The following is an 11,909-nucleotide window of genomic DNA, read 5'->3' as shown; positions in this document are numbered from 1 at the left end:
GTGCAACACCACAACAGCTTGTTCAAAGCATGGCACAGGAAACGCTGCCAATTAGGCCAAACGAGGAGGGTTTGTGATGAGGAGTGTGTTTCTGGAAGCCACAGCCCGTTCGGCCGTGCCCTGGCCGTGCCCTGCCCGTGGGGACGAGCGGTGCCAATGTCCAGGGATGTCACGGGTCATCCCTGTGAGCAGTGACAAACCCCCCCAGACCTTCCCTCTCTGCTCTTCATTAAAGAACAACCTGCCATATTCCATTAATTCCTCATTTAGGGCGAGTAAAGTGCTGATACATACATTTTAGCTCCAGCGTTTTTAATCAGTTAATTTAACCAGAAGCATTAATAATGTATTTCTTTGCCACTTGACTGCTCATCTGTTAAGCAGCTTATACATGGGAGAAGAATGTCACCCCCTGTGACATGAAGTGCCTAATTCAGAGCAAGTGAAATAGGATTTTGCATATTCAGTACCAAAAGGAGAGAAGAGGGAGACAACATCTCCTGGGAACGGCTCAACCTGCTGTGAGGGATTTCTGTCCTGGCGGGCGGGAAATCCCTCCCCGTGGGACATCCTCACGCTCAGAGGATCTGATTTTCTGGTTGAATTCATTTCCCTGGCATTACTCAGCAAGTACCTAGCTCTTCCTCCTGCTGTAGCGTGTGGTGGAATCAGAGGCCCTGGGAACGCAGCTCAGCCCGTCGGCTGCTCCAGCAGCCGCTGGGGACCCCAGGACACCCCAGGGGGAACAGTGCTGAGAGCTGTGGGCAGGTGAGGGGACTCACCTGGCCACGTTCAGCCCCAAGCTGCAGCTCACGGGAGCTGAAATTGAGCCTTCCTGTTCACTTCTGAGGGTGTTGGGGGTCAGGGACCCCCCAGCCATCTCAGGAGCTGCTGCCCCACTGCGCCTGCCCCACCTCCTTTATGTGGGTCACATTTATTGCCTTCGGGATTTTGCTGCTCACACTGCATCCTTATTATTGCCCCTGAGACTGCCACAGTCCCACTGGATGGGAAGGCTTTGGGACTTGCAGTCCCATTCCCAGTCACAACTTTGTGCTCCAGAGAATGAATTTTCACTCCCCAGCAGTGTTATCTCATTTCTCATTGTCAATAAACACCAGCCCTGGGGGGACCTGGATCATGACAGGGAGATTCTCCTCACTGGACTGGTCAGCCAAGCAACAGGCACTAAATGCAGAGTACTCATCCTGATCAGCCTGTTTGTCCCCAAAACAGACTCCTCAGGAGAGGACAAGTCCAAGCCCCAAGCAGCCAGTGCTGCTGCTCAACAGGAAAACCATTTTAGAACCTCAGATTAAAAACCCAGACTAAACACAGCTCTGGGCACAGGAGAGCTGTGAGAGGGAGCAGGAGCTCCTGCATCCCTGAGGAGCTCTGCTGGCTCTATCCTCGGTAAGAGCTGTCTCAAACCAGGTATTTCTTCCCGGATGTCACATGGAAAGAGGCTGTCAGAGCTGTCTAAATGTGTGAACAACACTGTCAGCGGGGGAGAGAAAAGTGTTATCAGAAAGAGTTGTTCTTCAAAGCGAAATAACTCCTTGATTTTATAAGGAGCAGAAGATAAGAGATCACACCACACGCTGAGGGCTGTTGGAATTTTCTTTCCGAGAATGAAGTTGTTTGTTTTGGTAAAAAGGGGAGAGGGGAGAAAGTGAAAACCTAAAATACTTTGACTTTCTTGACTTGGCTCTTGCCAAAGCTAAATATAGCCATGCTGGCACTCAGCCCACGCTGGCCCAGGACTTTACCCCCATCCTGGGGCCCTTCTCAAGGACTTCCAGCACCAGCCCTGGGGACAGAGGAGTGAGGCACAGCTTTGCTAGATGCAGACAGACTTGGGACTGTTCTGACTAGCACCAGTGGGATATTGGGTGTTCTGTGGGATACAGATTTTACCCCGAAGAGAGGCTCGTGTTCTGTTACTCCAAGTGAGACCCTCTGTGCTTTGCAGCCAAACCTCCCCCTGTGCCAGGCTCCTTCCCCCAGCCCCACTACTGCTCCTCTGGTCTAGCCCCAAAGAGAAGCTTCAGGCATTTGCTCTGGGGTCTCATTCCGACTTCTGAAGTCTCCACCTCATCAGCAACATCAGGTCATCAAATAAAGCAACATAAGATAGCCAGACATGGAGCTGATTCTCATTAGCGTTTGCCACACGCTGGCTGACATTCTCCAGAGAGCAATTAGCCTGCTTTAAGAGTAAAAGACAACTGAATAATTATTTAACCTGCCTGGAATTGATTTTAAAATCCAATAAGTCAGATATAATAATGGATGACTCCATCAAAAAATATGTACCAGTGAGGAATAAGGGTCGGAAGCCTTTGAGCCTGTCATCGACAGCCTGTGCGAGGCATCTCCTCCAAGGCTGACTCCTGGCCCCAGACCCCACTGCACCACAGGCCCTACAAACACGGTGTGAAAAGAAGGTTTCCAGGGAAAAACATCAATGCAAACAAACTCAGCCAGAGCTGAGAAACCTCAGCGTGTGTTGGACATGGAGCACACAGGCTGCACCGACTGGTCAGGGAACAGCACAGTCCCTTCCCGGATAAATCAGGAGCAAATACTCTGAGGAGCCCCAGGAGGATGTGTACGAAGCGTGACAGACCTTGTCAGGGACATCTTTCATCTGCCTGCCGAGCCATGGGGGGGAAACAAAGAAGGAATGGGAATCTGGGACCTGCAGGGAGAGGCAATGCTGGAAAAAGCCACTGGCACCAGGAGCAGCATCCAGTGACCTCCAAGACATTGGAAGTAGCTTCAAAACCAGGTGGAGGCCGAAATGGTTTATCAGCACTGCCCAGCCCTGTGTGGGTCACCTCTCCTGCTGAGGGGTGCAGGGACCCGTGGGGCCCACAGCCCTCGTGCCACAGCCTCATGCTCTCCAGAGCCTGAGCTGACAGTCTCCGTTTTCCTCAAACGGAAGAACCGCAACAATTATTTTCGTAATTAGCTGGCTTTGCAAATTAATGCCAGTTATGCTGTGTAATCATGATGGAGATTATGCGTTAATCAGCTGTTTCAAGCTGGTTATTAGGCTCTTTAAGTAATGATGGGAATGAAGGTCTCTGGGTGCTCAAGCCGTGGGCCGGGAGAGACCCACGGCCTGGCAGTGCCACAGGGTGGGTCTGACCCAGTTCTCAGCAAATCCAGCCTGTGCTGCTGGGGCCTGCCCTCAGCACCCCACCAATGTCCCAGTGCATTCACGGTGTGCTCCCACCAGCAGAACACAAATACATCACTCCTGCCTGTCGGCTCTCATCGCCTGGCACTGAATTCAAGCTGCACAGAAAACTCTTTCCTGTCAGAAAGTCTATTATATGCAGTTGGATAGCTGGAACAGGAATTTATTTGGGATCAAACACCAATAATCCACATCTCCAGCCCTCCTGTATTATCTCGTAATAAGACATGCTCCAATGCAGCCCTGGAACCTCTGGGCTGGGAGGAAGCCCAGGGTCAGCTAGTGGAAAATCCATGCAACAAGAACTCAGTTATCACTTCAGGACAATGCTAGAAAACAAAATATCCCTCACTAAAATGATCTGGACACAGTGGAGCTTTGCACAGAAAGACAGGGATGAATCTCACACTCACTTGGGTTTTGCCTATTGTTTCTGCTGTAATATTGTGTAGGAAGTTCCTGTGCCCTAAGAAACTGAAGCTGAGCTGCCAGGATGTGCAAACTTAGATGTGGATGAATAATTTTCTCTGCATCAGTCAAACCCCAAATGTTTTGTCATGATCCAGTGAGAATGAGGCACGTGGACAACTTTGCTACGCTCCTGCCTACGCTGCTCAGTCTGGATTGAAAACCTGGTCATGAGTGACTGGCTGAAAATCACATGGGACTGAAATGAGGCTCCAGAATGAGCATTCAGCCTCTTTTCCTTTATTCTTCCCCCAATTACCAAAATTAGCACTGAGTGCAGTATTTTTTTCTACCCGAGACATGCAGGGAACAGCTCAAACTTTTTTGGACGGTTATGAATGTAAATTAACTCCCACACTCACTTCATGACTGGGGACACGGACGCACAAAGTCTGCAGAGGAAGAGGAGGGAAGAGGTTTGTCACGATCAAGGGGAGCAGAGAGTCAGAGCCTTCTGCCACTGCCTCTGCTCCCTGGCTGTGAACATCTCCAACCACCTCTCCTTGGTTCACCCAGCCCACGGCCCCAGTCAGGTGCCAGGAGGATGCCAAGAGAACATCCCCCAGCAGAGATGTCAGCTTGGCTCTGGCCACGCTGGCACTCCTGGCAAGCACCAAACTGCCACAACACTACAGAGAATGTGCTCTGGCTCCTGGGGCAGGATTGATGCTGCTGCCCGAGAGCCAGGAGGGCTGAGCAGACATCTGCTGTCAAAGGAAAAACATTTGAGCACTACCTTAAATTGAAGAGGAAGATTTTCCTTCTGCTAATGAACCCCGAGACCATCTGTTACCAATTGTACTTGCTTATCTCGCTCATCCATTAATTATTTTGGTTTACTTTTCAGTAAGACAGAGCAAGGGCTGAGTCTTTGCATGGCTCTGTGAGGGGCACGGGGCAGACCGAGGAGCCGAGTACACACCATTACACAACCCACGGCTGCTCCGAGTCACTGCAACCAGAGTGGTTGTCAGTGGGGAACTCAGGACGAGACAGAGCCAAGAAACCCAGCGATGCTGTGACATGAGCTTGTTGCCCTTGGGGAGGTGTAATGGCATTAACAACCTCGGAACACGGAAAAGCTGCATCCGAGCTGTGCATCCCTGAGCAGAGAAGCTGTAGGGGAGGCAAATCACAAGTCTCTGCAGGTCTGTACAGTGAGAGAGGAGCAGGGCAGGGAAAATGGCACTAAAATCAGCCATCAGCAGTGCTGCCCTGGCTGCCTCCCGTGCACGGGTTAGAGGTGGGAGGACAAGGGGAGCTCAGTGCCAGCTCTGTACCCAGCAGCTCCTCACAGCACAGACTGGGACATCTCCACAGCTGGGCAATGAGCCTGTCTGTGCTTCACAAGGTCTGGTCCTAAACTTCTATGGGAAGCTACTCATCTGTCTCATAAAATTATTCCAGGACTTTACATTTGCCTCCTATTGCCCCACAAAGCTGCCACCCTGAACACCTCACAGAGCAGCAGGTAACAAACCCCAAGTGTTTCACGTCTCTATTTCAGTCCGGGAACCTGAACAAGCCTCGCTCTGCCTCTAACAGTGACAAGAGTTTTCTCGTCCTTGCTGCCTCAGATTATGAACCAAACTGTGTGTGGCTCAAGGGTGGATGTTCTTGCCTTGCAGGAGGAATCTTTGAGTACGCAGATGGCCCCAACACGCAGGTGATGAGTGCAGAGGAACAAGCCTTCAGGTTCTCCGCCAACATCATCAACAGGAACAGAACTTTGCTGCCTAACACAACCCTAACCTACGACATCCAGAGGATACACTTCCACGACAGCTTTGAAGCAACTAAGAAAGGTAAGAGCAGAGCACACTCCTGAGCAGCTTTGTGCCCATTTATTCAGCACAAGAAAGGTCTGTTTTCACGGCAGACCCAGCAGCTCGTTCTGCCCTGCTCTCGCCACTGATCTGGATGAGAACTCCTCCCGGAGCTGACCTTCCAGAGCATCTTAATACAAGGGGAACAACTACCTTTTTTCCCCTCTGCAAACCTCACAAAACTCCTTTCAGCACTTGCCTCTAATGCTGAGCGAAGGTCTGGAGGCCATGCCTGTGTTTGTGTCGCTGCACCCCTGGTGTGGGTGTTCTGTTCTCTTACCAACAGTCATTTTTGATTACTGGATAACAGCAGCCCACTTGAATCACTGAAGGGGAGGGAAGAATTGGGGCTACACAACAAAAGCTGTGGGTCTGGTGACCTGAGGGCTCACAGAGTTTGATGCTGTTTGGGAGAAAGGAAAGCTGTGCCTGAGCCGGCGGCTGTCGGAGGGACAGAGCCGGGCAGGGGGTGTCTGCCCCAGCCAGCCCTCTGACCCCCTGCCCCTTTTCAGATGGTTTTGTGGTGGAGGTTTCCTCAGAGCTCTGCCTGGCACTCCTCTGTGCCTCCAGGCCAGACCCCACTGGCCACAATCCCTCCTCTCTGTGCCTCATCCCTGCTGCAATCACCCAATGTCAGAGCCCTGTGAGTGCCCACGCACTGCCTCAGGGCCCAGACCTGTGCCCAGGGCTGCCCCACGCTCAGTGCCCGCAGAGGTGCCCCGTGCTCTGCTGACAACGTCCCTCCCTCCTCTCCCAGCCTGTGACCAGTTGGCCCTGGGGGTCGTCGCAATATTTGGACCTTCCCAAGGTTCCTGCACCAACGCTGTGCAGTCTATCTGCAACGCCCTGGAAGTGCCCCACATACAGCTCCGATGGAAGCACCACCCTCTGGACAACAAGGACACCTTCTATGTCAACCTGTATCCTGACTATGCTTCCCTGAGCCACGCCATCCTGGACCTGGTGCAGTACCTCAAGTGGAGGTCAGCCACGGTGGTCTACGATGACAGCACAGGTAAAGGGGGCACAAAGGAGGAAACCAGGAGTTGTTTGCTGTGGGTCTCTCTGGGAACTTTTCCAGTGAACCCTTTTAGGAACCAATGTCCCACGCAGTGACAGGTTCCCAGGCGTTCAGGCTGGTTGTGGGAGGCTCTGGGATCCTTTCTAAGCAGTTGACTCACAAAGCTCTGGGTGAGAGGGAACCCCCAGCCCTGGAGCTGCCAAAGGGCCACGGGGGTTCAACGGCTCTGGGGTGACAGGCTCAGCCTGGCCCTTCTGGCACCTTCTCCACCAGCAAAGCCCCTGCCCATGGCTGCCACGGAGCTGCAGTTCCCAGCTAAAACCAAAAGCAGTTCTGGAAAGTTTATTGTTTTCTGGCTAATTCTGCAGGACAGAGCTGACAAAGTTTTTCACATAAGGAAAGCTGTTGACAGTGACACAAAGCAAAGCACTGCACAGCACTGGAGACAGACCCCCCAAAAAACAAAAGCCTCATTGGATAGCCTGTCCAACCTAATTCCACTAAACCAAATGGTTTCTTTAGGGGAGGGCTGATGAGAACACAGTTTGACATTCCTGTTTTGCAAATGTGGGTCACAGTATGTTCCCTTCGTGGCATATTCTAATGTGTTTTCTCTGCTAGGCAGAGGGACATGCTCCTCTCTTCCCCCTTGCTGCAATAGGCATCTGCTGAACTCCTCCTTGCAGCACTAGACCCCAATAGCTGCACCAAGCAGGGCTCTGTGCCTCGTTGATGAGAACACAGTTTGACATTCCTGTTTTGCAAATGTGGGTCACAGTATGTTCCCTTCGTGGCATATTCTAATGTGTTTTCTCTGCTAGGCAGAGGGACATGCTCCTCTCTTCCCCCTTGCTGCAATAGGCATCTGCTGAACTCCTCCTTGCAGCACTAGACCCCAATAGCTGCACCAAGCAGGGCTCTGTGCCTCGTGCAGACCACAGGATTCTGAGGGTAATTTGTCAGTTGTGATTAAGTGACCCTTACGATCTCCTCGATCCATAAATCCAAACGCATATTCAGTTTTGCCTTTTGTTGCTGTGCATGGCAAATATGCAGATTTAATTGGGTGTGCAGCTGATTATCACATCCTGTCCTTCCTCAAGGGCACATTTGCTTAAGAAAATTTGCTGTGATCCCAGAGGTGTCAAAGGTTAGGACCAACCCACTGTTCTCCTCTTCCCACCTAGTGCAGAGACCTCATCCAGCTCCACTGGCTGCAGGGGCAGCAGGAAAACATCAGGAAAAGCTCTTCTGTCATGGAAGAGCTGCTCTGGAGACACCTGGGGTTAATGACTGACACGTGGCACTTTGGCTTTGCTATGCCTTCAGCAATGGCCATGGGAGGGAGGGAGGGAGGAACGTCCGAGCAGTTCCATCAGAGCATGGGAAGCCCCAGCCCAGGGCAGCACATCTGTAACGCTGTGGGTTTGTCTCTGTGACACTCCAAGGCCTCATACGGCTGCAGGAGCTCATCATGGCCCCGTCCCGCTACAACATCCGCCTGAAGATCCGGCAGCTCCCGCTGGACACAGACGACGCGCGGCCGCTGCTCAAGGAGATGAAGAGGGGCAGGGAATTCCGCATCATCTTCGACTGCAGCCACCTGATGGCAGCTCAGATCCTCAGGCAGGTGAGCAGGGCCGAGCAGTCCAAGGGTGTGGGGTGGTTGTACTGCAGAGTGACCCTGCACTGGGGCACAGACCTGCAGCTTTCCCTTGGGCCACAATGCGTAGCCACACTAAGAGCTCCAGCACCTCCATCCTCTGAGGATGCTGCTGGATTCCTGCAGAGCCCCAGCCCTGTGCCCTCTGCCTCCTCCACCCGGAGCAGCTCCCACTTCTCTCCCAGCCAGGCTGGACAGCATCCTCCATCCCTTCCCCACACCGTCTGCAGTTCTTGGACTTTAAGCCAGATGTCAGTGATTTTCCATTCATTTGGGCTCTCTCCTTTCTTTCTGCACTGCCATCCTTGCTGCTCCCCCAGCTCCTCCTCATTCCCATGTGCCTTGGGGCTCCAGGGCCAGTAAGAGGCAGAGGAAAAGGCTCTCATAAAGACACCAAGAACCAGCCGGTGGGAGTGCTGCTCCTATCAGCCCAGCACGACGCCACGGCACAGATTAAACAAACCCCTGAAGGGCTGGGAAAGCACAAGGCTGGAGCCTTCTCCTGCAGCCTGCCTGATGCAGAGTGAAGGGAAGTGCTTAGAGGACTCGAAAGCCTGGGAGGGATTATTACGGAAAGCGATAGAAGGGGCTCATTGTCTCCTGCCTGTTTTCTTCCCTGGCTGGCTGTGTTTGGTGCTGCTCACTTATTACGCAGTTTATTATAGTTTATTGTGCCATCTGCTCTGCTCATCACCACGAGTGCAGAGTGAGGAAGATGGAGGAGAGGGGGGACCAGGGGGAGACAAGTCTCTCCAAGTCCTTCTGGCTGGTTTTGTGTGTGTCAGGACCCAAAGCCGTGGATTTCTGCTTAGCAATATTCTACTGTGTACTTTTACTCAGGGAAACACTGAGAAGCGTTTTCAGAGTCTGGGAAGGTGCACAAACCCAACCCACAGCCTGACCGGTCTCTGCACACCTGAACTCTCAGGCTTGGAGTGGTGCACCATGACCTGCAGGTCACTCCTGCTGGGCATTCACATCACCTGGAGATTAGGAAGCTCAGAAATCTCATCTTTTCCTCACTTGTCTACCAGTGTCAGGAAATGCACATAGAGAGGAGCCACCTTCACTGGTGAAATGGCTCTTTTCCACCAAAAGTACAAGTTGAGCAAAGTCAAAGCCTGGAGGACACCAGAGCCATACAGATGACATTGTCACTTCCTGCTCCTGCCTGGGTCCCTTGGAGTGACCAAGGCATCAAACCATTCATTATTTTACCCTCTTGAACAACAAACCATTGTAGAAACCTATCGGTGAGTCCTGCTCACCAGGCCTCCCCATCCTACCCCAGCTTCCCTGGCCTTCCTTGGGTTTGGTCCCTTGTTAGCACTTCCCATGTGCTCCCTGTGTCCCTGTTCTCCCCACAGCTGCCCTGAGCAGCCATTGTGCTCTGCAGTGCACAGCTGTGCCTGGCCCAGCTCCCACTCTCATCCTGGCCATTGCCTCTGGCTGATCCACCAGCACCATCATTTATTCATTTCCCCACAAACCCAGATGCATCCTGCCCCAGGCTGCCAGTGCTGGGAAGCTGCAGCTTCCTTCTGGCGCTGGGTCTGGGCTCCTCACCCACGGCCAAAATCATCCAGCTGTAGAGCCTGGACTGGAATCTCACCATGTGCTCCTGACTGGTTTCCCATCACTAACTGATGCTTCCCATGCTGAGGCTCCAGCTCTTTGCAGCAGGGTGTGCAGGAGCACAGCCCCCTGGATCCACAGACCACGCAGGGATGGGATGGCACATTACCTCAGTGGCAGTGACAGCCTCCAGACTTTCTAAGAGATACCTCCAAAGCAGGAAACCTGGGGTGAAATCACACTGTACAGTCACAGTATCTAGGTTTGTAATCCAGATCCATTCCTCTTCCCTTGTTTTTTGACATCTCACTTCTTTTCAGACTGTCACTTCCTTCCTCGGAGCTAAATTCTGCCCTAGTAATTTTAGCAAAAACCAAGGGAAGCAAACGTTTCCTGGGGGGACCTGAAGTCTCTTTCCCATCAGTGGGGATTTTAAAGTGCTCTTGCATGTGTTTTCTCCGGAAAACACGCTCAGAGAGTCAGCATCCCAGCCAAACGCACGGGAATCTCTCTGTCACCAGCTTCAAGGTGACCTTTCTCCTGACTGAAACACATTCCCCCCGTGTTGTGCAGGGCCTGGACGTGGCCATCCAGCCAAGGTCCCTTCAGCCCATGGTCTTCCTCTGACAGACCTGACAGGACAGCCTGTCCTCTCCAGTGCTCAGCTATGCAGATCCCAGCAATCTGCACGAGCTGTGCTCCGTGTCAAGGCTGGCTAGGAACCTCGGGCTGGGCTGGCCAAGGGCCCTCGGCTCTGCACCGTGACCTCCAAGGGACATGGGCACTGAGGCTCTGCCACTGTTCCAGAACAGTTCCAGGACTGGGCTCAGCTCAGCACCTGAGCACATGCCTCTTGCTGGCCAAACATGTGCTTAACTGCTCCCTGGGATCCATCCTGAATCCAGCCCCTGTGTTCCTGGCTCTGTCTCCTGCTCTGAGCTTTATGTTGCGTGGCTGTCGTTGTATTCTTGTATCCACTTTACTAATCTCCTTTCCCTGCTCTCCTCAAGGCCATGGCGATGGGAATGATGACAGAATACTACCACTTCATCTTCACCACTCTGGTAAAGTATCTGCCTATGCTCAGCTTGTGCAGTCGCTGCTGAGGGGAGTGGGATGTGAGGAGGCAGCTGGAGTGGGAGGGTGGGACAGGGGTCTGGTCCTGGTGTGCAGGACAGGGTGGGAAACGCAAGGGAACGGGAGGTCTGGGACCCTACCAGAAGGTCCTTGGGAGTGGCTCTGGCTTGCACAGATGTGGGTTCTGGTTTTATTTGCCCTCCCAATGCACTGATGGAGTGTGAGAGGCTGCAGCCCCAGACAGGACTTGGTGGGACCCTGGCCCAGCAGGAGCTGGGGATGAGCATTGTGTGCCCATCCAGCTCTCCCTTCAGAGCCAGGAGAGCCGTGCCGTGGCCCAGGGTTGAGTCCCGCAGGTTTATTTTGAGGAGAAGAACTCAGCCTGACGTTAACTCCCTCTGTTAAGCACGGCCCAGCTCCTCTCAGGCTCCAGGAGGCATTTGGCTTTCCTGGCAGGGCCACTTGTGTCTCCATTTAAGATGCTATTGTCTAGTCTACTGTTGAATTTTGTGTGATTTTGAAAATCCAATTTATCTCTTTGCCTTTAGGAAAGAAACAGACTAAACTAACCCTTAAAAACTGCAAAATTTATTTTCCAAATGCAAAAGACATTTTAATTACCCCTGCTGCCATTATCTATTCCAGGCAGCTTTAAGCATTTCCCAGATAACCTCCTATTAATCAGCCCCAGCTGAGCCTGGAGTACATTTCATGTGTAGGTACAGCCTGGAGGTGGGAAAGGAGGAATTATAATAAATTAATAGATAAGCAATCACAATTAATGCCACTTTCCTGAAATAACAGTTATATCATGGGAAAGATATTTTAATCTGTCATTCCTTAAGGCAATGTTTTCCTAGCTTGCAATGCCTGTGCTTCAGCTCCCCCAGTACGAGACCCATGGGGTGCTAATGAATTAGTCTATTATGTTATAGTGAATGTTTCTAAAAGGTCCCCAGTCAATACTGAGCACAGTGTATCAACACTTGGCATGAAATGCTTCAACATTTTGCTAGGCAGCACGACTACAGTTCACTGACTCCAGCACGAGGAGCCCCATCAGCCTTTCCACCA

The 11,909-nt window shown here is 52.2% G+C and overlaps 1 protein-coding gene across 1 annotated transcript in view; it reads left to right on the top strand.

Annotated features, from left to right (window-relative positions):
* Positions 1–865: 865 nt before the first annotated feature.
* The window catches only part of LOC103809979 (glutamate receptor ionotropic, kainate 3), a gene marked incomplete at both ends in the record, with an annotated part of 44,954 nt that continues 33,910 nt past the window's right edge, over positions 866–11,909 (top strand). Inside the window, 5 exons of the mRNA XM_009082856.1 lie at positions 866–927; positions 5,302–5,478; positions 6,257–6,514; positions 7,969–8,150; positions 10,769–10,822. Of these exons, the coding sequence (XP_009081104.1) occupies positions 866–927; positions 5,302–5,478; positions 6,257–6,514; positions 7,969–8,150; positions 10,769–10,822 (733 nt within the window). The remainder of the gene's footprint in view (positions 928–5,301; positions 5,479–6,256; positions 6,515–7,968; positions 8,151–10,768; positions 10,823–11,909) is intronic.

This window comes from Acanthisitta chloris, unplaced genomic scaffold (assembly GCF_000695815.1).
Source record: "Acanthisitta chloris isolate BGI_N310 unplaced genomic scaffold, ASM69581v1 scaffold3479, whole genome shotgun sequence".
NCBI lineage: Eukaryota > Metazoa > Chordata > Aves > Passeriformes > Acanthisittidae > Acanthisitta > Acanthisitta chloris.
This window is presented reverse-complemented; position numbering and strand designations above follow the sequence as displayed.